Source organism: Microplitis demolitor, chromosome 5 (assembly GCF_026212275.2).
Source record: "Microplitis demolitor isolate Queensland-Clemson2020A chromosome 5, iyMicDemo2.1a, whole genome shotgun sequence".
Lineage (NCBI taxonomy): Eukaryota > Metazoa > Arthropoda > Insecta > Hymenoptera > Braconidae > Microplitis > Microplitis demolitor.
The window spans coordinates 6,275,299-6,300,763 of record NC_068549.1 but is presented as its reverse complement, the minus strand read 5'-3'; the positions used below and the strand labels follow the sequence as shown (position 1 = coordinate 6,300,763).

At 31.8% G+C, this 25,465-nt stretch overlaps 1 protein-coding gene across 2 annotated transcripts in view; it reads right to left on the bottom strand.

Moving 5' to 3' along the window:
- Nucleotides 1-13,950: 13,950 nt before the first annotated feature.
- Nucleotides 13,951-25,465, bottom strand: part of LOC103574471 (protein apterous) — a 31,144-nt gene continuing 19,629 nt past the window's right edge. For both annotated transcript variants that reach the window (XM_008553924.2, XM_008553925.2), the window contains exons 4-6: nucleotides 22,735-23,291; nucleotides 19,799-20,013; nucleotides 13,951-15,880 (exon numbers count right to left, since the gene is read on the bottom strand). In XM_008553924.2, coding sequence (XP_008552146.1) covers nucleotides 15,668-15,880; nucleotides 19,799-20,013; nucleotides 22,735-23,291 — 985 coding nt within the window. In that variant the 3' untranslated portion in view covers nucleotides 13,951-15,667. The remainder of the gene's footprint in view (nucleotides 15,881-19,798; nucleotides 20,014-22,734; nucleotides 23,292-25,465) is intronic.

The window sequence follows — 25,465 nt, the reverse complement described above, 5'->3', positions numbered from 1 at the left end:
CATTTACATTTCCCTTTTCAGTCTTACAAAGAAAACCTCTTCTATATTTTTTCAATCTCCTCAACTTATAATATAAGGAAGTTGGGGCAAAACGAATACCCAACAATTTTTAGCAGCTTTTTTCCAAGTGTTTGCTTTCTATTTACTTTAAGTAATTAAATGTTTTTCTATCTGTTTAAGTATTTTTGTAATTTAATGCAGCAAAAAGGTCGTTCACATATCAATAGTAAGTCAGCTTCAGAAATATGTTTCAAGAATATGGGAGTACTATTGAAACATATTTTTTCAAAGTTCCAGGCTGCAATCTCAATTAGTTTTTTTAAATAAAAAATAAAAATACAAATGAACTTTTTTATTAGGGTTGAATTGATTTCAAAACCATGGGTATCTGGATTCCTATTTTGACATCGTGCAGATTCCCATGGGAAATCGAGGTAAAAATTCACATGGAATTCCACACGATTCCTATATAGATTGGGTATGGTGTGGATTTCCACGTGTACATTCCTATAGGAAACCATATGACAATCGATCCGAAAACGTCATGTCGAAATCCACTTAGGATTCTAGGCTGCATTCCCATATGGATTTTTCCAATAGAGTGTCGTTTTAAACATTCAGCAATTTTATATTTCAATAATGCCTCTAATCCCTCGCAATTTTTATTTCTCTACTTTACTATAAATTTTGGGACCGGCAATTTTGCCCCACAATCCCACTTGAATTTTCAGAGGACTATGCTACATTATAACTCTAAAATTAAATATGAATGTAAATCTATATCTAAAACTAAACTGAAAAACGAGGATAGAAGACAGCCGGTAGTTTGCGGCAGTCGGTTGTTCTTTTGGTTGCGGTGACACCCTCATAGACGTATCGCGTGTCAGACTGCGTAACAGTCTGGCGCCACTGTATCGTGTGTTATGTGTCGTAATGCCGTATTTAAAGTATTAGACTAGAGCATAGTAGAGGTTTATTTCTTTTTCTCCAGCATTTAATTCCATTCTTTTTGACACAAGAACCAAAACCGCCGCAATGATGTGTTGGGTAACGCGAAACTGCTTCCATGTGTTATAGTCTAGTCTTCCCTTCCATTCCCTTCTGTAACACAGTATACTTTCCCCTATCCGTCAGTTTTGTGTGCTACATAACCACCCAACAGAAGCTACACTTCCAGCACGTCTCCACCCTTCTCACTGTTCTTGCTACAAAAAATATGGTTAGTAAGAATTGCCTGATGATTATGGATTTCTGTTGCTGCGTTACCGGACGTCATCAAAGAATCAGAAAAAAATAACGAGAACAAGAACAAGAACAAGGACAAGAGCAAAAGTAGAATTAGTTAAAAAAAATGAATAAACGTCTGCATATAGAGACTACTAAAAAAAAAATGTTAAAAACCAACTAAAATAAATCATAAAACATTTTTAAATTACGCCCACATTTAAGTTAATGATTATTCATACGAACGTAACTTAACCAATTGAACTTAAAGATTTATATTTCCGTATATAACCAATTATATACCGGATAGGATCTCAGATTATGTTTATCAGTAAACTATAAGCTGTAATAATTATTATTATTATCAATTATTTTTCTATAAATAAGTGATATATTCGATTATAATTATTATCGTGTACAGAGTATGGGGTGTGTATGTGAATTTTGATGTCAGGCAATTTTCCTTCAGCTCATCCGTACGACAAGTAACATGCAACGTCCATATTTCAAGCTCTCACGTCTATATATATATATATATATATATATATACATATTTACGTATGTAAGATGTGTATTCCCACATGCGAGAGACAGTGCAGTGAATAATGTTATGTTACTCCCTCTCACTTATACTACTCACTATTTATCACAATCCATCTCTATCTCTATCTTATGTATGTATATATTTCTGAGCTTGAAACCCTAAAATACTATTATACGATACATATATCTGCTGAAGACTTTAAGACATGAGACACAAGACAAGACCTAAAATGTGAAACCCTTCTGGTTCTGGTAATAAATCCGGAAGGAATGAGCGAAAATGTCTGTGTTATAGAACCAAGAATTAAATTGTCATTGCACGTGATACTGTACTACGTATTGCATTACTAATTTATTTGTTAGCTTGTTCCGTACATGCAACGTGTCTAAATATCAAAAGTTGCTCATATATTTGTAGGTTAAGATACGTTTATGTTATGTATTTGTATAGCATTGGATATGTATATGTATGTATGTCCGAATATATGTGGAACTAAAAATGTTTGGTTAGTGTTTATATATATTTGCTGTTGGTTTAATATTCATTGTTGATGGTTAGTGTCAACAGTTTTATAGTGTGTAGGGGGCACGCGTGGTTGTGTCGCGCTAATGGACACAGGACGACCAACTTAAAGTATTTGATACTGGATTCTAAAGTAGGTACGGTTGCGTGTGGTCTGAAAGGAGTTTTTAACGTACAGGTTTACTTCCTTGTAGTGACGATTTTTTAATAAAGGAAAATGCGAATGATTGATGAAAGTTTTTAACAAGGACAAAGAATTTATTTATTTTTAATAATTTTTCATTCGATAGTGAATTTCTACTCGTTTTTCTATCGTAAAATATGATATGATTTGATGTTATAAAAAGTTGTTACATGTGAAAATAATTAAATAACTAGAAATAATGCTGACAACAAATTTTTTTGAATTCCCGTTAAAAAAATCGGTGATTTTCGAAAATTTCGAAGTTATTGTTTCCACCCCAATTTTCAAAAATTGAAATTTCATCATATGTCGACGTTTTGAGGTCCTAGGAAGCTATTCTGACTATTTTCAAAATGATGTCCGAGTGTGTGTATATATGTATGTGTGTGAACGCTCTATAACTTTTCAACTAATCAACGGATTTATATGGTTTTCACGGCAATTGTAAGAAGTTCGATTTATCTAGGATTCAGTGAAGTCTTCTGGAATAACGCTAGCATATAAAAGTAAAGGAAAAAAATTTCTCTAGGATTTTACACAGAAAAAATGGATTTCTTGCGCCAATTTTTGAACCTTTTCTTTTTTTTGACATTAATGAACTTTAATTAAAATTTTCAAATTTCCAATTAAAAAATTGAAAAAAAAAATTACATCTCTCATTTCAATCCGATATTTTTACTCAATAAATTTATTTTACTCCATAATTGGTATTATTAACTCGTGAGTACTTATATTATGATTGAGGTCCCAAAGGTTGAGGTCTGGTTTTAAATGCAGAAATATTTATTTGTTAGCTATAGAGAGAAATTCATTGATCGGCTATGAATTCGATTTAAACTTCTCAGCAGGTGCTCTCAGTCTGGACACGAAGGAAACAGTAATCATATTTACGATGACCTGTGACCTTTTACCAACACCGTAAGACGACTTTTTTCTTCATTGTAGGTCGGACAGACAGATGATGACGCTCGTGTGGCGATCACCTTATACACACAGCATACTTTGTTGTACCACTGGTACTCTGCACTCAGATACTTGTTCATATCCATACTTATATTTATACTCATACTCTTTGGGTTGTTCGTCTACAACTAAAGCGATTCATGTGTGTCTCGACAGGGAGGAGTAACGATCTGTAAAGAGGTTTGTAAGTTGGTGGGTATAAACAAGCGCCCTGCGGCGAACACCCAACAGAATAGACCTCCGGGGGAGATCTCGCGCTTTAGCATATAACTACTTATATATTATTTATATACAATATACAAACCAATATATGCATATATGTGTGTATTTACTTTGATATTGTATTTAATATTGTCACCAACTATTTCATATATCTCTATATTTAAGTACTTGGAATATATCCGTCAGGAATAATTTATATAAATATAAAAGTATATAATATTAATATGTCATCGGAATACTCGAGTAAAGTGGACGTTGCTAAGTATCTTGCAGACAAGTAAATAAATTCTATTACGGTACTTTTTATATAAACTTCCTATTGAGATAAGAATACATAATACCGTACACTTCCGTATCTTATGCTAATTTCGATTGTTCTCAAGGTCAGATAGAAACGCTTCTGAGCTTGATACTCTGGAGTCAAGACTAATTTTAACGACTTAAACTAGATTGTTTTTTTTTTTTTAAATTAATTAATTATTTTTTTATTCAGATTAGCTATTTTTGTGACGTACCAATTTATGGTTATAAAAGTAATTTTTGCGGTAGATAAAAATTATTTTACCTGCTCTAGTTAATTATTCATTTTTTCTTAAGTTTTTTTTGTTTTTTAAAGAAACTCGGGGCAAAATAAGACACCATTAAATTTAAAAAAATGTGTCAGGTAAAATGATCCATCATAAGAATAAATTTTTCGGTCAAAATTTAAAGTATTCGCAGTGATGGGGATGGTCAGCTTACCCCATTTCTCTCTGGACCCTCTAGGTATTTGTCTACTACATATATATGTATACAATCATATCTTAAAACATTTATTTATGAAAAGTCTAAAAAGTAATAAATTCAGTTAAATGAAATTTATTCAAAATAATTAAAAATTTCCGGTGAATAATGAAGACAATAATTCATAAGCAAAACAAAAAAAACCGCGTCCTCAGTAAAAAAAAAAATTAAAACCTTGAAAATTGATTTAAAAATAATAGACAAGACATGAGCAGACCATCGAGTAAGTTAAGTTATAAATCATTATTTAATTATCTCATGTCAATCTCGTTTCTCAGATCGTCTGGAAAACTGTGTCCTGGGACCGTGCTCCCTGTTTATTTACTCCCACGTCAACGTAAAAAAGAGCGTGGGCACCCAACCAACCAACTTAACGTTGAATATAATATATATAAGACAATCGCCACCTACTCATTCATTCACAAATAAAACCAGCATATAGTCTCAGTTCACAACATAACACAACCACACTCTTATATATTCAAGATCCTGCAATGATGCTTACTTAAGATTTACGATTTTCTTTAAATTATATCCATCCAATTAATTAATCTACCAATACAACAACTTTACAAATAACAAATAATCATTTTTTATTGAAACTCATTTTTTAAATATTAATTTAATACTTAATAAATTCCTCGATCGTTTATCTTTAAATTTTTTTTTTTGATCAATTAGATGATTTAATGGATGAACTCTACTATACATACATACATATATATATATACATATATATATATACATATATATATATATATATATATATATATATATATATATATATATATATATAGTAAGCTTGTAGAATTTTGTATCAGAGCAAATATTAAAAGACAAACAGACTGTGGTCTCTCTCAACTCTATTGGGATGTATGGCCAGGATAGCAGTTCTATAAAGTATATATATATATATATATAGTGTGTGCCAGTAACAAGTCCCCAGATGATTTACGTCTCTCGGTGGTTTCTACTCTCATCTCCTCAGATCCCTAGAGTAAAGTAATCCGCATTTGTTTATTTATCTAGACACCGTGGAGGAGACCGCGAGGCACCACACTGATACTATTTGTTTGGTTGTAGAGTTAAGCGTGGATACGAGTTAAGAGAAATATACATAACAGTCGACATACAACACACAACAACTAAACGTGATTTAGGGTTTTGGGTCTCGATATACTCAACAGTCAAGTCTCAACTCTGCTTTTTAAAAGACAAATAAAAAAAAAATAAAATATTTCAACTGGCCTTACATTATAACACTTTAATTTATTACACGTTGGATATTTTTATTTTTTATATTATATAGATGCATTTATTTTTTTTATTTACTGTTGGTTATACTGGTGTGTGTTTTGCAAAAGGATACTGACTGAGATTTCATGGCGGCGTTAAAAATAAATTTATTTTTGGTAGAATTGTTTAATGTTGATTTTGGATAATTAATGGATTTTTTTTTTTTTTTTCTAATAGTGAAGGGTGGATCATTAATTTTGTGGATGTGTATTAATTTAGCTGGATGTGTCCGTTCAAGAAGCTGGCGACCACATGGTTAAATTTTTGAGCTTGCACCTTTAACCCCGCACAGTCGCGCCCACTTCCGAAATTTCATGGCCTTTCATTCAATCATTTTTTAATTTTTTTTACCAGTTTGTCATTAACTAGGACACATGTAACGACTGTCAAAGACCACCCAGTTACGATTTGTTAGAGTATTTAAATAAAAAAACTTGTCTATAAATTATTTTTAAATGTGGGTGGAAATTTTTCAATTTTTTTTCGCAACATTTTTTTTCAATCATTTAGTAAAGCAATAGATTATTATTATTTTTTTTTTTTTTTTTCAAACTTCTTATAGATACAATTTAAAATTAAAAACGTGCAATTTTTTTTAAGTCCTCAGAATTTAGCCAGAAAAAAAAATTGATTTTATTTCTTATATTAATACTTTTAATCACAACTATTCTATGACATGCCGGCATTACAAAAAATATTTTATTTGAAATTTTAGAAAAAACAAATCAAATTATAATGATAGGGAAAGAGGGGGGGGAGGGGGCAAAACAGAGTCCCCCTAAAATTTTATAAAAAAAGTATTTTTTCTTAAATGTTTTTGAACTTTTTCAAAAATTGAGTGTCATTCGGAAACTGATAATGACTTTTGTATTATGGTAAAAACTATGATTTTTTTTTTCTCTATATCCAATAATTATGTGAACTGTAATTTATCTTTATGTAAATTACTTATAAGAAAATTTAATTCTTGTACTTTCCAAAAAAAATTTTTTTTTCCACCTTTCTTAGAGGACATCCCATTTTGCCCGCAAACAATAAAAATTTTTTTTTTACTGCCGCTGAAAATTTTCAAAAAAAAAAAAGTTTACCATACTTGGGTCCCCAAAAAAGTATTTCCTCAAATACCCCGTTTTGCCCCCCCCCCCCCAACCTATATAATTCATAATTTCATTTTTTGTCCAAATGTGAAATATTATATTATATAAGAGAAGCGACAACTATAATAATTGATATACGAAATAAATTTAAAATGTCAAGCTATCACTAACAAGGGCTACTCACCTATAATCTGCCAATTAACGAGCGATAAGTCTCATGCACTCTAGTTATCAATCAGTTTAAATTCATCTCCTATCCCTGTGTACAGCATCAGCTTTTGTAACAACGCAGGTGGCTAGGGCTCAACGTGAGCGCCGATTTCCCATTACCCTGCTGTACTTGCTTTGAACTTTTATTTCATCGTCATTATTGCCGATATATATCTCAATCTTCATTCTCTTTGACTATTAATCATAAATCATAACACAACTAATGGGTCATATATATACATACATATATTTATAAAACTGATAGTAATAATAATAACAAATACTTATAAATTTATTTAATGATCAATTATGTAAATACAATCAATATAATAAACTTTAGTGATAAGGTTCACGCGTTTAGCGGCAAATGAGCTGATAAATATGTCAGTTATTTATTTTAGTTTTTTATTCATTTTAATTGATCGGGACTAATTAAGCGATCGGTTTAAAACTGACTAAGGTCGTTATTAAAATACCACGTTGGTGGGCATTTAACGATTGTTATGTAAGACAATGGCGCCATATTATATTCTATTTTTATAACTAAATAATTATTATAATTATGAATAACAATTACGATTGTTTATTGAAGACGATAGTTCAAATATTAACATTTTTTCTTTTTTTTCGATTTTTATTCTCTAAATAATTGCATATTTTTTCTATCAAAGAAAAAAAAGCAAAATCGAGGCATAATTTTATAACCCGGATAAAAGCGCCAGCTGAAAATATATCGCGAGTTTTTTTTTCAGGTTTTTATTCCGTTATATTTTTTTTTTTTATAAAATTATTTTTTGAATAATTGGTAACATGATGTTAAATGAAAATTCATACGTTTCAGAGCTTAATCAGTGGAATTTCGCGGATATGTTACGAAATCTAACTGATCCAATTAGTGATGAGCGTAGCCATTAAATTTTAATGGAAAGTCAGGGAAATTCACTTTAAAGTAAATGAATTTTACAGAACCCAGTTAGTTAATATTTAGATTACGGGGCAAAATGGGACATCATTTTTGATACAAAAAAAATTTTTTTTGGGCAAGTTGATCAGCCCAATGCGTCGTTTTGTTGGTTAATTAATTAATTAATTAATTAATTAATTTAATTATAAAAGCGACCACTAATTGTCGCATAAAGTGAAGAAAGTCTAAGTAAGATATAATTCAAAAAAAATATTTTCCCACGATTGGTTATTGAGATACTTCCAATGATAAAAAAGTAAACATCTCGTTTCCAAAAATAGAATCTGACGGATAATACAAAATTAAATAATTATAATAATTATTAAAAAATAAATAAATACACACAGTGTAAAGAAAGGTGCGTGTCTTAGAAACAAAAGTCGTGAAAAGTACCCGCCTACCAAATTTGCTCGTAGTGCGTGCGGTCACGTATCGTTTGTAGATACCACACGAGAATACATCAACCGAAAAAAATCTCGGCTCTCTATTTTCTTTCTCACTTTACCGCTAAATAAAAACAAAAATACTCATCCATCTATCCACACACACACATATATATATAAATATAGTATACCACCCTCTTGCGCACGAGGACACAGCTCCCGGGCTCTCAATCGCACGCTAATTACTTACGAGTTAAGATAATGTCCGTAGCCCCATGCGATTTATCGTCGAACGCCGCTGGAATCTTGGACATAACATTCATTTACTTCTTTCGTTAGACAAAAACATCATGAAATGCACCTGCTCTTAGCTTATTTCGTCGGTTTATTGTTATACATACTTTTTTTTCATTATATCCATACATATATAAATTATCTACTTAAATTCTCTTCAGCGACTACCAAAATTTGTATTCACATTTTTAAAAAAATGTCAATAATTAATTGCTAACCCATTAGTAAATAAATTTTATTTTTACATATCTACGTATTCGTCTACAATCGACTACAAACGTATGATTAAACATTGTCGCATTGGTCGTCAAAAAAAAAAAAATAATAAAACATCCCCTAAAAAAAATAAATAAATTTAAACAGTAATTTCAGTAGTTCTTGTACGAACTGTGACATCTTTCAGCTATTACGCTGACTCAGGATAGCAGGTGCAACATCGCTCACTGTCCTCTACACATATATATAAATATATATCCACACATGTATATAAATATGTATAGGTACATACTTTAATGCGACAAGTATTTCTCTTCCATTCTCAAACATCTATTCGTTCTTCCACCATCTCTAATTCACGCAAAAGCGCCTTCAAGTTTTATTGTACCAAGTTGTCGTTTTCTACTCCTGTACTAAACACACACCGAAGGTATTGAGTCTGTGTTTCTGTTTTGTCCCGTAAAACTACTAATTAGCCCGCAGACTTTGTACGCCTTTACGGATCCGTGGAATCTGGGGTTGTTTGTCACCCACAAGATGTAAATAAATTTTTGAACAATTTTTGAGTTCATTTTTTTTTTTTAACTGCTAACTGCAACAGACCCGTCAAAGAAGTTACCAAGTACTTTGAGGTCTTTTGATTAGCCAAAAGTCGTTGCTCGAATTATTACTAAAGGATAAAGAGACTCTGTACAAGGGCATTTAAGCATAGTGTTGACATTTTCTGAGACTTCCTGTCGACGTACATTTAACGCTTCCTCTATAAGAATATATAAGTTGACGAAAAAAAAAAAAAAAGCAAATGAAACAAATAAAAGAATGTAGTCCCTGATGTATTTTTACAAAGTCATCGGGTGGCCATTTATTATTATTATTATTATTTTTGTCACGACATCAAAAGCTGGAGCCTGATCGATTTATCCCGCGAGTCATCTTTGAGTGAACATAAAAATGAATAATATAATAAATAAAATAAAAATAACAAGTTGGATGATGTCGAAAGGAGCGTGAAATGTCCCCGTGATATGAGATCGTTCCGTTCGCATAGAGAGACCACTTATTCTCAGGATCAATGAGCCGTATACGGCTGCGATACAGAACGAGGGAGGGAAAGAGAAGGAAATTAAGACGATAAAGGGAATGAAGAAGATAAAGAAGGGAAAGAATGAAGCAAGAAGAAGTAGAAGAAGAGATCGTTCTCAATGATGTCTCTCAGTCCGTCCTCGCCCACCAGTTCTTTTGGATCGCTGGATTTGATAACGAACGATGATCGATGTCTCCGGATCGGTGACAACGGAACACAAGTGATGACAAGTCCCTCACGCTCACTGACCGATAAAACTCAGTGTCTCTTATTCTTCTTTACCACGACGCTGCTTCTCTTCTCTTAATATTTAAAAGATTATATATTTTATTATGATATACCTATATATATGGGGCTGGTCACCAATATCCGTCGCAGCGTGAGATCACTATAACCTGTCGACGCTCTCGTATTATAGATCCTCGGTATCGATGTCTGTTACTGCATGTCATTCATAATTTCCTGTTTGTTAGTTTTGTTTTTTTTTTTTTTTTATTTTTATTCTCGGCTGATTGATTTTTGTACCTCGGGTTTTTAGAGAAACAATCCAAGTTTAGATTTTGGGTGCGCATACAAATGAGGGATAATTTTTAGTGGTTCAAATTAATTAATTACACAGACTACGATGGAAAAAAGTAAGTCTACAAATTTTATAATTGGAATTTGGAGGTAATTTAATTTTATTGTTATTGTTACTGTTATTATATACATGAAATTCTGGTAATTGGTTGGCATTAACGCTTGTACCGATTCGTTAAGATTGAAATATTTATTTTTAACGATGAATAGGTGAGGGATTGTCAGCTTGCAGTCTTAAATCAAATGAAATATTAGGTCAGATAATCAAAATTTAAATTTTTGGTAGCAAAAAAAAACCTCATCTGATCTGATGGATCCTTACATTCATACCAGTAACGGAAGTAATAAATGACGTATCGACTAACTAGCAAATATTACAGTAATGTCGTTAATATTTACAAATCATAGATCCAAATTTGTAAAAAAAAAAAGTACAAAAAGAGGCAATTAATAACTTTTGAATTTTTTTCGAACAGTTAAGTTTAAAAAAAACTAAAAATATGCACATGTATAAAATCAAAAAAATTAGAGGTGCAATTTTTTGGAATATATATTTTTATGATATTCATCGTTTTTAAAAAAAATCCAAAAATTATTAGAAGTCGGCTAATTTCAGTATCATCGACGATTCAATAGCTCACATATTTAATCTCAGTTTCGATAATAAAATTCATCAAATGAAAAGTCAAAACGAAGTTGATAATCATAACTGATAAAGTGATACTGAAACAAATAAATGATACGGAGTGAAAGAGAACGAGATAATGGATAAAAAGAAGCTTAAGACCGTAGGATCCTTTCGTCCATTCATGGAGTAGTAGATTTTCCCTCGCGGTAGCTAATTAAGATCGTTGGAATTGAACAACGTACCGCAATGGTACGTGGGAACACATTTATGTACATACGTACATACGTATATAAGCTATTCCATTGCTGACAGCACATACAGAGCATAGTATAGAGTGTAGAGTGTATACAGAGGGCCGCGAAGCAAATTGTCCAACATAAATATCGTACGTACCTTTACGATGCGTACAGTAGAATACGGGAGCTGAATACGACGTACGTGGAAAAATAATACCTACGTACATAGAGCTATGCGTCTTAACAACATTACCCTGGAATCCCGGTAAACCATTCTAACGCTTATACAATCACCCGTTTTTCTTATTCTTTATTTCTTACCTCTCTTACTTTACTTAACTTAATGCTCAATGCTCAAACTTATTTATAATACATACTTACTCTCTTTTACCACCGTGATTCGTTGTCGTCTTCAACTACCGTCTTCTCAGCTACTGTAACTAAGTACACCGACGTTTACTTTACATGTATATATAATATATACACAGAGAATGCATATATGTGAAGTAGTATATGTTATCTCACTTGAAGATCGCTGCTACTGTCATCCCCCATCATGCTGTTTGATCTCAAACTTATAATATATTTTTTCCAGCTCTATTATATTTAATATTATCTCTAGAATATATTTTTCATTAAATATATGATAGCAGACTTATATTTGGGTGTATAATATGGTAATAAATATACAAAGTTAATGCCGAGCTCTCATTATTTCTATAGGAGTTGACTTTACTGCAGGAAGGAGTCAAAAGTTGGATTAATTTTATCTCAGATTGTGATAATTCCCATAACTCGTTATGAATTATCTCCTACTGGAAATTTTTTTTAATAAATTAACATTAATATTTGTGATAAATATTATCCATAAGCATGAGTTTATAATTCATTATGATTATGTATCATTGCAATTCGTTAAAATAGGAATTCAGAGTTGTAACAAAATAATTCAGTTATCAGAATTCAACAGATCGTTTTTTAATTGATTTTTTTTTGTTTTCAATTAACTGTTGATGAAAGTAGGTCATTAATTGGCCGCTAGGAGTTAAATGAGCGCTGATGACGTTCGCTAAGAGACACGTCAATAGTTTTATACTGGTTAAAATTCAAATTCTATGGTCAGACTATGTATTCTAATAGGGTTTTATATACTTTTACCTAAAATATATTCAATCTAGTATCGAAATAATTTTTAAATTCCAATAAATATCTATAATTTTAAAAATAACATAAATTACTCTCGGCCGGATTTATCAGAGTTTTAACAGTTTCTAAGTTTTTAACTTCAAAATTGAAATTTTTAATTACTAATCAGAGATACGTTGAAAATTATAGTACACAATTTAGTAGCCCTTCAAATTTCTTACGAAATAAGATATTTTGTATATTTTTCAGATTTTGACTTTTACCAAAAGCTTATAAGGAAAAATGATGATTTTCTATGAAATTCAACAATTTTCTGGCAAGTTTTGAGATTTTGAAATGAAAGAGAACCATTTTAGGTAAAGTATCCAATACACACTAAAAATGAAAATGAAAAATTTAGAAAATGTAAAATTTTCTATGAAATGGGGTATTCGGCCCATTTTTCGGAATTTTGCTTCTCACTGAAAAATTTAGTAGAAAAAGAAATAATTTTCCACGAAATTCAACAACTTGATGACAAGTTTCAGGTTTTCAAATTTGAAAATCAAAATTCTAGGTTAAGCGTCCAAGATACAGTAAAAATGATAATGAACAATTTTGTAACCCTTAGGATTTCCTTCGAAATTACGTCTTTAACCTCTTTTTCGGATTTTTATTTCTAACTCAAAAGTTGCTTAGAAAAAATGCTTTTCTATGAAATTCGCTAGTTTTCTGATAAATCTTAAGTTTCTGAATTGCAAAATCAAATTCCTAGATCAAGCTACCAAAATACACTGTACATGACACTAAAAATTGTGTAGCACTTGATTTATCTAGAAAATAAGGCATTGCACCTAGTTTTCAGATTTTCGGTTCCGGTAAATTTTGATAGATAAATAATAAGTTCTGTATATTGTACCATATGTTCGAGCTGTTATTTTTTGCTCAGACTGTCAAGATATAACTACCGTAAGAAAAATTTATATATACCAGTGACTTTCTACTTCTCGTCAAGATATAAACCATACTTGGTTCGTACAAGTTAAGTTTCTCCTCTTCTTGTTTTCTGTGGCGCGTCCCTTTAACTATAAACTAGCATCGGCGCTTAATTCTAAAGAGACTAGCCATCATTCTCGTTCCTTTTATTTTTTTATATTCTTTCATCATGTAGGTAATTTTCTTCTCACAAATAAAATCACTTGATTTATTCTTTGGGAAGAAATCTATCCAATCTTGATTTTATGTATTTGCCTTTTTATAAACCTCTTTTTTATGGTCTAAATAATATAAATAAATTATTTATCAATCAAACTTATTTTATTTATTATGTAAAAAGAAGGAGATATGAAGGGTATGGAGTTTTGATAAATAATAAACAATAACAATTAAATTCATGAGTATTGTCAAAATATATTCAATGAAAAAAATTCATCATCTTGTAAAATAATAATGCAATTGTCTGTCCAATTTATTAAATAAAGGCTATAATTATTATAGGAGCAAATAGTAAAGTAATTATGCATAAGTACGGCTCTATTTATTTCTAAGTCGGACTAAAATTCAAATATCATCTTTTTTCCAAATCATTTTACTCCGTGCCTGAATCATGATCTTAATTAAAATTAATTATTTCGATAATTTTTTTTTCAGTCTTTCAAATATTTTTTTTTCTTGAAATTAATGGAAACTGGAGTGAAAAAAAAAGAAAAATTATGACATTATTTAGTAGCTATAGACTTTACATGTGACATCGATTATTTTTGAAATAACAAATATTTTAACTCAGATCTTATTTCTTTATTTTTTTAATTATTCTATCTTACAAAAAATTGCACAAAAAAAAAATTGGGAGTGAAATCGAAGTGATTACGGATTTTATTTAAATTCGAATTTCTTCCGTCACTTACAGATACGGAGTTAAAAAAAAAATCACTCGGCATTTGGAGTAAATTGGGGGTTTATTTTTCCACCTCAATTCAGAATTTTAATATCAAAATAAACTCTCCTTTAGAGCGAATTCAACTCTAAGGGATTGAATAGATACACAGTCATCTGCTCCGTATTTACCCCGGGTTTAATATGCGTTCACTCCCCAATTTTTTTAGTGTAATAAAAATAATAAATAACGGTTTTGATAAAAATTCCACCAAAAAATATATGGATCCGTACTTATGCAGAATTACTAGTAGTAATAAGTAATTAAATAATTATTACTTATTCTGCTATTAACGACCGCAACCTAATGCAATACATCCCTACGATACTATAGCTCAGTTTCATTGTATTATTTTGTATTTTGTGTTTTTAATTGATATTGTGTTAAGTGTAGGTGTACGTGTAACTTATTAAATAAGAAAAATTTTTCTTAAGTTATTTATCAATTATTTTAAAAATAATATTTAAATTTAAATTTATTTACAAAGAAATACCATTGATAGATTAATTATTAAAATTAATTTAACTGACTCGATAAATCTTAAAAATAATAAATATTAATTCTTGTCTTGTACAATTTTTTAATTATCATATTCTTATAATTAAAAATAAATCATTCAGAGTTTAATTTAAATTTTATTCTCCAATTGATTATATTTTCGTTGCTTAATTTTTTTAGTCTATTATTATTTTCAAAGAGTTCAATATCATCCGGAATATTGTTTTTAGTTGTTTAGAAATCGACAACAATTTTTGTTTCGTCTCTATATATATTTTTTTGTCTACAATAAATACATGTATAATTACTCTTATTTGCTTAATTATTATTCATTTCTTTTTTTTTTTTTTTTCGCTAACTATAATACAGAGCGATAAGTCGCTATTTATATTTTTTTTAATATTATTATTATTTATTTATTTATTTCTTTTTTCAATATATATATATAAACAATATATAACTACATGTGCATTAATTATACATGAGTAAGTTAATAATGCATTTATAATTTCATTATTTGTTCTTTTTTTATTTTTACAACCGTCCCATTGACTCGACGATAATATTCACACTTGTCATCATTTTAGAATTTTGACGTCAAAATTTTATAAGTTAATTTATTTTTCTGAGCCATGGGAATAAATTAGGGGGATCAATTATAAGTTAAATGATTATATAATCACGCACAATCGAGCGAACCGAGTGAAGCAGGACTGTGAGGTCCACCGAGCATAAAGGGAGGACTCATTGGAGGCCCACCGCTTCCGGCACTGTTTCCATACAGCTCAAGATCGTTCAGTGAATTCCCGTCAACGCTACCACATTTGTCGGATTTCCCTTCTTGTTTTAGTACCATGCGTCGCCATTTTGCTCGCGCATTCTGGAACCACACCTGAAATTATACAAAAAATAAAAAAAATGTTGATTAGATTTTATTGTAATTATTTGAATTAGTAGATTTTGATAATTTTGTTAATTTAACTGTGAGTAAAAAAAAACCGTCAATATGACCCATATAAATTTCCTATAAAATTCATTTTTTTGCTTCCCGCTTTTTTTTCTAAATTTATAAATTCAGATGAAATAAATTAGAAAATTTTAATCGCCAATTAATTTTCAATTCCTTTAGAAAATTGTCTGGAAGTTACGAAAAATAATTTTTGGATCAATAAAAAATTTTGAAATTTAAAAAAAAAATTATCTTTAGTAGTTTTATCTTTGCTACGCTATAAAAAGTTAGGAGTGAATTCGGATTTTATTTATGGAGTTCTAGAGTTAAAAAAAAATTAACTTCTTATGTGGAGTAAATAGGGAATTTTTTTCCAGCGGAGTAATTTCGGAGTAATTTGGATTTTATTTCAACCTGCATTCACTCCGATTCGGAGTTTTAATTTTAAAATAAACTCCTCTTCAGAGTAAATTTCACTCCGAGGAGATAAAATAAATACACTGTCATTAACTCCGTATTTACTCCGAAATTTTTTTACAATATATTGAGCCTGTAAACGGAATTAGATTTAACCAAAACAAAAATAAAAATATATTACAATAAATCACCATATCTAATTAATTGAATCGATTTGTCAATATAAAAAAAGAAAGTAAATACGTAAGGTGTGATTAAATACAAATTGTAAATAATTATAAAAGAAGAGGTTAGAAGTGTTGCAGCGGCATTTTATAGACTTTTAAGTCGCGTTGATTTTCACTCGTTCTTTATCCGCTGTTAGCTACCTGATCCAATTAATTCAAGTCTTGCAATCGCTCTAAGATTGACGACCCGTACAAACAGACACACATATACACATATATATGGATATTATATATACATATGTACATACGATAAAGAGACATATAACCCAAGATTCAGCGACACACAAGACTCGAGATCTGACCTTCGTATAGCAAAACACAGACTGATTGCGCGGCGTCACTACTGCAGGGACATATATATATATATATATATATATATATATATATATATATATAAACCATAAATGGTGATAAATACTATCAAACATCCGGCATGTGATCTCATTGAGTATCAGAATAGACCACAGTAAAATATATTTATACCATAAAATCTACAATAAATTAAATATATATTATTTATATACAGCAAAAATAAGATGAAGAAAAAAAAAATTTAACAATAAGACACTGGATGATGATGTCTACGTAATGATAATAATAAAAAATAACAAGCTAAGACTAAGACATAGGGATGAATCCGCCATTTTCGTAAGTCTCCACCCCCGTAAACTCCCAAGAGAATCCTATCAGAGTTATACGAACGAAAGGACGAGCCAACAAGGGAAGGAAAGCTGAACACAGCAGGCGGTAGAGAGGCGAGTTGAGAGCGAGTATTCGCGCGTCTCGCGATCAATATCAACCAAGATGGCGTACACACTTTCAAGCAAGACCCCTTAGAATTGTACTCGTAGTAGCAGTGGTCGTAGTCGTCGTCGTCGTCGTCGTTCTCTCCGCCAAATACAATAGCTCTCCCTTTACCTCCCCATTGTTATTATTATTCTCGTCCTCGAAACAAACTCTTTTACTTTTTATTCCAGTATGGCTGGATATGTCTTTTCCTAACTCTCAATTTTATGCCAACTGTGTACTTGTGTTTCTACTTGATATTGTCAGAGATAGATCTTTTTTTTATTATAATAAAGGAAGGGATGATAATGTATATATTTATATTTTTTATATATAAACTCGAGATGAAGAGAATGAGAAAAATAACCAAGTGTTTTTTATGCTGTTAATGTTGCACTCAATGTCGTAACTGATTACGCTTCAATGATTTCAATTATTTCAACGCTGGTGTCATTATAATGAGTTTTTTTTATGTTCATGATATAAAGTTGAATAAAGATAATATATCGTCGTTCTCAATAGAAAAACTCCTGACTCTACAGTTGTTAGAAAATTACTTTTTTGCAATTCGTGTAGGTAATACAGATTCTTTTTTTCAAATTTTCAAGTTATAAAAATAGATACATGAAAACAGCCTAATTTCGACAAAATACAAAACATGCTTTCAAAAATTAAAATAAAAAATATATTTTCCATGCGCGTTATACGCAGAAAAAAATATTGTAGTATCTACTATGTTCAAATTGTAATTATTGCGTCTCAATAGTAAAAATTACTTTGTTATACCAATAGATCGTATTATGCTGAGGTAGTGCATACTTCAATTTTTTTCTTTCCATGTAATAAAAGAAATTATGTCTCTAACAAACATATCTGCATATTCAAATATTTTTTAAATTGAAAAAATAACATCTTTACTGTTTTTAGCTCTCCTGTATAATTTATAGAATTTATACTGAAGAACTAGGCGGTTTTCTATTGAGAACGAGGATTTAAGAAGTAAAATTAGATATTTTAGAAAATTTTCGTTTTTTTTTTATCAGCTTATACCTTATAACCAATGTTGTATCAATCAAAATATTTTTGTAGTTTCTAAAAGTCGGCTGTTCAATTTCAAAACACAGTAACTGACAAAAATAAAATTTTTGAAAAATGTATTGAAGCATGTTCACAATACTTGACTGGAACTGAAAATACCAAAATGTCAATTTTGAAAAATTTGTCACTCTGAATTTTTAAATTGGGCCGCCGAAGTGATCTACATTGAAGATCAGTGAAATATATTCCCACTCGTTTGGGAAATAAAAACAAATTTTTTTTTTTAAGTGATTAATTAAAAGATTAAAATCATATGTGTAATAATTAAAATTAAATACAGTCAAAAATTTTGGAGTTCCAAACTGTATTCAAAATTTTTTCAAAAACATTTGACTTTTTTCAGTAAAAAAAATTACTGCCGGTTTTTTTTTCTTTTAATAAAAAATTCATGATTTTAAAAGTAGAATACAGCAGATATTTTTGAAAGTTAATTTGAGATTAAATGCTACCAATAAAATCAAAAAAATTTCTTTTCCATAATACAACTATAAATACACATAAGTACGGCTGTATATGTATCATAAATTTTGTAATCTATGAATTCAACATGGGTCATAATAAAAATGTGGTAACAGTTACAGAAACGAGTGGATCGTTTTAACGAGGACTAAAGAGGGTAGACGACGATTTTAGTTAAACTATTTTGCCGTAGTGTCGCCGGTCCAGGTTGAATAAGCCTGTTCTATAAGCTCTGGGAAAAGATGAATAATAAGAAAAAGTGTAAGAACTTTAAGCAGAATAAGAAGAGGAAGAACATGGATAACGAAGAAAAGCAACAGCGTCGACGGAAATATCACGAAAGCACAGCCGTTCACGTGGACCGGGACGCACTAATTGGGAGACCAGCATACATATATACATACTTAAGAGCACCGTCTCGCGTCCCGTGAATATTTTTATAGGGCGTCGTACATAACTCAAACACGAGTGGAAAAAAAATATGTAACTAACTATGTACTTTAGCAAAAAAAAATTTTTAAACTGTATACAAAAATATCCGTGATAAAATATGGACGATTAATCTTCGTGCTACGCATCAACAATTTTCATCATTGACATGCCCAGCCAAATTTAAAACCACTAATTTTTTTTAAGTTTAAAACTTTACTTTTTATCGTGTTTTGAGTCTGAGTCTATGAAACTACAGCTTATAAGCAGAGGGACTATAACTTTTATAGAATAATTACTCAGGCGTTTGGTGAAGTCAAGACTGATTTAGGACTTGTTGAATTCTAATTTGATTGGCAGTAAGCCAATTACATTACTATATATATATATAGTGCATGTATAGTGGCAATAGTAAATCTGAGAGTTGAAATAGAGCAAAACTCACCTGTAGTACCCTCTTTGGCAATCCGGTCTTCTGCGAAAGCTGCTTAAGATCTTTAGCGTCTGGATTGTGATTGATGGCAAAATAACTCTTCATCGTTCTCAGCTGATGATGTTTAAAGCTCGTTCTCATGCGTTTGGTTCGACTGTTTGAGCCAGGCATACCCGGCGTACCAGGGCCGCGTCCAAACGGCATGTCGATGTACTCCGAATTAAGATCTGCAATTTAATAAACAACAAACCTGCCATTATTATCCAACCATAATAATAGATAAATATAAATTTTTATACAGAAACAAAACAATAAAAATATCAACATGCAATATTGATAATTGACCAATAATCAATAGATAATTGATAATGTTAATGGACATTAGCCATCTTGCATGTTGGGTGTATTGCATGGTCATACAAAGTATCCACAACAAAGTTGTAATTGGTTGTGTATACTAAGCTCGTGCATACTTTTTCACTTGGTGTATGTGTATGTGCTATCACTTTTCTCTGCTTTGCACTCGGGGAGCTAATGAGCCGTGATACGCATCAAACACCACTAGAGAGTAGTCTCTGGACTCTATAGAGATAGTGCAATGTGTACTTCTTATGTACAACTGCTTTATCCTGATCTATCTATCTATCTCCTTCTCTTTTCTTTTTTCTCAATCTCGAGATTTTATTAATTTCTTTTACTTCTTATTTATTTTTTTATCATGCTCACTCGGATCGTTTTATTTGCAGACATTAGACAAGATAACTTAATCCCAAGTGAATCTAATCATTGTATCCATAAACATAGACATAAAATACAAACGTACAACATTATTGGCTACTGATAGATCTACCGAGTCTATTTTTGTATTGAATACATTTTTTATTTTTAATTAGATAGTTTTTTTTTTTTTTTTGGTTGAATGGTCAGTTGGTCGGTTAGTTAAAGTGACTGTATATAATGTTTCTATAAAGTTGAAGCAGTTTGGTAATAAAAAATAAGGATTTCTCGCGATGGTTATGTTACCAAATCGGGTCACGATTGACATTCGACTTGCGTGTAAGAGATAACGAAATATAACGACCCAAAAGGACTAGAGCTGGTTGAGCTGCTGATGGACCTGTCTAGGAACGATTTGTATGAGAAAATTAATTTAAAGATTAGAAAATCTATTGTTTCCCACGGTAAATACTTGGAAACAGGTTTTTAGATTTAACTTTTTCGAGTATTTCAAGCCGACCAACCCACACGTAACGACGTTTTAGTTTGTGTGATATAAATACGCGCACATGTGTGTGTATTTGTGTGTGTGTATGAATGGGAATGAGAGAAGAAATTAAAAAAGTATAAAAGAGATGGTATAAGAGTGAAAAAACAGAACGAAAAATAACGAACTGAGATGGTCGTACTCGTGAATTTATGTCGACCGGACAAATTTTATCAAGGTTCGGTGGCAAACGCCGAACGCCTACGCTTCCCGTAAATCACCATTGCTCGAGGCTGTGAAAGAATCAAAAAGACAAATAAAAATAAAAATATATACAAAGTGTTGAAGAAAGAATAAGAGAAGGAAAAACAAAGATAGATAGTAAATGTTGAATTCAGAGCAGTTCGACCTTGAAAAACTCGACGAGGACTCTGTTGGTACGTACGTTTTAACCTCATCGTATCGTGTAAAATGTTAGTGTCTCTCGACGGGTTGTTTTGCCTTGTACCAAGAGAACTCGATTGCAATCGCACCGATCCACAGCAGCCTCGTCTTATGCTGCTTTTCGTGAGAAGAAAACCTTGCAAATGACAAAAAAATCCATACAAAAATAACTAAAAAGTATTATACATACAATAAAATTGTTACAAATCGAATTCACGTAAGATTATCTCGTTGTGTGTAACCCAATACATTGATAAAAACAAAAGTAATTCAACTTTTTAGCCCGCAAATACTCGCATCTGGTTATCGTTTTAATTCCTTAGCTTAAAAAAGTTTTATTTCCAAAAATCATTCATAAGTTTTATTAATTACGCTGGTAATTTTTTTTTTCAATTTCAAGGATAATTGTCATTGAAATTTGAAGAATTTTAATAAAATTAAGTTTAGATTTGAAGGAAAATTGTTAACAGTAGTTAAGAAAAAGTTATGGAGTTTCTGTGTACTTGAATCTCTTGTTTACAGAACCTATTTATATATTCATTAGCCAATAGTTAGAAAAAAACGATGACATTGGATTCGTTTCAGTTATTGCTCGCGGCAAATTTCAGTAGTTTTTTTATTGCCACGCGACCGCAATCATCCAAGAGGAACCCTCAAGAACCTATTAAAAAACTACCACTAAATCACAATAATAAAAAAAATAAGCAAAAACTGTGGCTGAAAAAAAAAGACTGAGAATTTCTTATGGTACAAGACATTGGAAGCTTGTAAGTTTAAGAAAATTGACGGAAACGGCTCAACGTATTCAAGGGTATACTCGATAAAAAAAGACAAGTACCACGAACTGAGGAGTGATTCATCGAAAAGACATACCCATAGAGGAGTAGAAAAGAGTTACACACTATTTTACAGACTGTCAAGTTTGCCGAAGCCAACAGTCAAGTAGTAGTTGCGTGAACTGAAGACACCTACTTGTTTTTTTTTTTTAATTTTTTTTACAAGTAACACAACTTGCTTCAGCCACAACTGCTTTGTCTAAAGCATCAGCCGCGCATGTGTGTCTGGCGCATGGTAATGACGCGTGTAATGTATACGTTTTTTTTTTTTTTTTGTTATTATTTATTCCTTATTCTCATTCATTGAGAACACGTGCGAATGGATATATGTTCTTTTCCTAATCGGGAATGTATATAGATCTTAGACACGAAGCTTATTGTATAAATATACAAGATCAAGAGGTGAATTTAAAATTTATATAGGTGTAAGAAAAAAAATTCAAAGGGGTAAAAAGATGACTTACCAAGACTAGCAGTCATAGCTTCCAAATCCTTGGGTTTCCTTTTTCTGGGACGGCCCTTTTGTCTTGGTGGAGGTACACCAGCTGCCCCACCGACTGCCTGAGCGGTCCCATTGAAGTAAGGTACTTTTGGTGGCGAACCTACTTCAGGACCTGACGGCGTTGACGGCTGAAGTGGCACTGGACTGGCGTGTGTTAATTGATGAGGATGTTGAGGATGCATCGTATGGTGAGGATGTGTCGGTACACCATGATGATGTGGCTGATGGTGCAGAAATTCTGGTGATGGAAATGACTGACCGGGATAATGAGGTCCCGGAGGGTAAACTGGTACTGGCGGACTCTGGGATGGATGCAACTCAGCGCCCATTTCATAATCTGAACGGCACAATACTACGCCATTTCTCATACCGAATGTGTCGCCTTTTGTAAGCGGAACTGCACAAATAGCACACGAGAAACAACGAACGTGGAACACAAGTTCGCGTGCTCTCATCACTAATTCTGATGACAGTATTGCTGCTTGACATCGCGCGCAGCGTTTCAAGCTGCCAAACATTCTGAAACAAAAATAAATAAGCAAATAAACAAAAATTTTATATTGATATTTCTTGTTTGTCGTCATTGTGGCAAACGTCGCCAATCGTAACAAAACGAAAACATTTTTAAAAATGTATAAGAAAGATTGTGTAGGCGAGGAACGATAAAAGGATAAAATGGATAAAGCACACGAGCACATTTACTGGCACTACCAAGATTGCGACTGCTGCTGCTGTTACTCGCGATGTTTCAAAAGAACAGAGTTTTAAAAAATAAAACGAATCGATATACATTTGATATCGAAAATGTGTATAATATACCAATGGCAAAGAAACCGTGTAGGGAAAAAAGCAAGAGGTGGATGAGATGGAGGGTAAGTATTCAGATACATGGAGACTGCTCGACATCGCTACTGCATTAGCGGCACTACTGTCTCCATTACCAGCCCGAGAATATGCTGGAGCTTATATCTCAAAAGATATCGTTCTCTTGGCTACCTACCTCTCGCCTATCTCTGTCACCAAATATATTGCCGACTAACAGCCTACTCGGTTCTCGTGTATTGGAGTAGCTGCCGACGGGATTTCATGAAACTAGATAGAGATGTTTTGCGGATCTTTACTTATATATATATATTAAGTGGATGAAAACCAGTTGTTTGCCTCATCTGTATACTTATCCACACATATTATTCATATATGTTTACATTTATTGATGTGCTGCGTACAATGTTGCCGGTGAAAACCCACAAAAAATACCCGCTATAGCCGAAAGTTTATGCTTTGTTTGCTTGAGCAGTTTAGCTTTGTCAGTTGAACTAAACTAAGCGTACCCGAGATACAGAACGTCAAAATTTAGTGCATAAGGGTCTTGACTCTAAATTGAGGACACATTGTCATCACCACTATTTGTGATTCAGTCAATGTGCGCCGTTACCCTCAACCCCAGGGGGTAGTGGTTGCGAGCAGATTTTCATCATAATCGGATCTGACATATTATGGGTATTGCATAATCGCTTAGTCCAGTTTTATTTCCTTCATCGGTTGGTTTCATCATTTCAGTAATAAATTCACCGCAAAACATAATAATCGAAATTTTCTGTACCTGTGTCCTCTACATGGCCTTACACATTATATCTTTTTTTTGTAACATCATCCTTGCGGGACGATTTCCACTCGCCTTTGAGATCCCGGAACCCGCAAAACCGGTGATATGAATGAGCTACTATACGTGCACAACACACTGGGCCCAAAAATCCAACGTCTATAGTAGTAGTCTTGTATTGGTAGAGGTGATTCAAATAAATTTTTCAAAGCTACGCTATACGTATATGCGGTCGCCCCGCCGAGACAACCCGCAGAGTTTTACAAGTATCACCATATGCGTTACATTATTATACAACTTTTAAAATCGCGCCCCAATCCTCAGTGATTATATTTTGTCTCAATGTATTTTGTAAAGTACAGTAGTAGATTTGTGAAGCTGGTGGTTACTTCAAACTAAAAACTGTTAACACAAATCTTTACAAAGACTCGGAAATCTTTTATATATTATATTTTATTTAAACAAGAAAACCGTGTTGTGTGATGTGACCACTTGCCGTGCGTTCGCACACACTCGAAATTTCTTATCCCAGTTTCACGTGGACGCCTTTAGCACGTGGGTTACCACCACATAGGGGTGTGTCCTTAGATCCTGGGTGTCTTGTTCACAAGCATCGAGTAGCCCAAGATATTTTAGGTATGTGTTCACATATATAAATATATATACACACACACATATATATACATATGTACATGTATTTATTTAAAGAACATTTATAAATGTTTGAGATATAATATCTGAAGGACTGATATATTTCTTCATTACGATTTACATTTAAATATTATTCGTTTATTTTTAAATCTATAAATATGCAAAACGATAAAAAGTTTGCTGTTTTTTTTTGGATTCGTTTTATTGTTGTTTGCGTATATAAATAAATGTGCATGGGTATGTACCCATGTAACGTTTTATTTTATGAATGACACAGTGTGGTGTGCTGTCACCGATGAACGGTGGACACCGCTGCGCGTGGGATGCACTCCGTGACTACTCCCTGGCTTCTTGCATTAATCTGGATCATGGCATTATATTACCTCTGATATATCTTTTTATTGGCATACTACAATCTCAAAATGCTGTTGCCGATGCT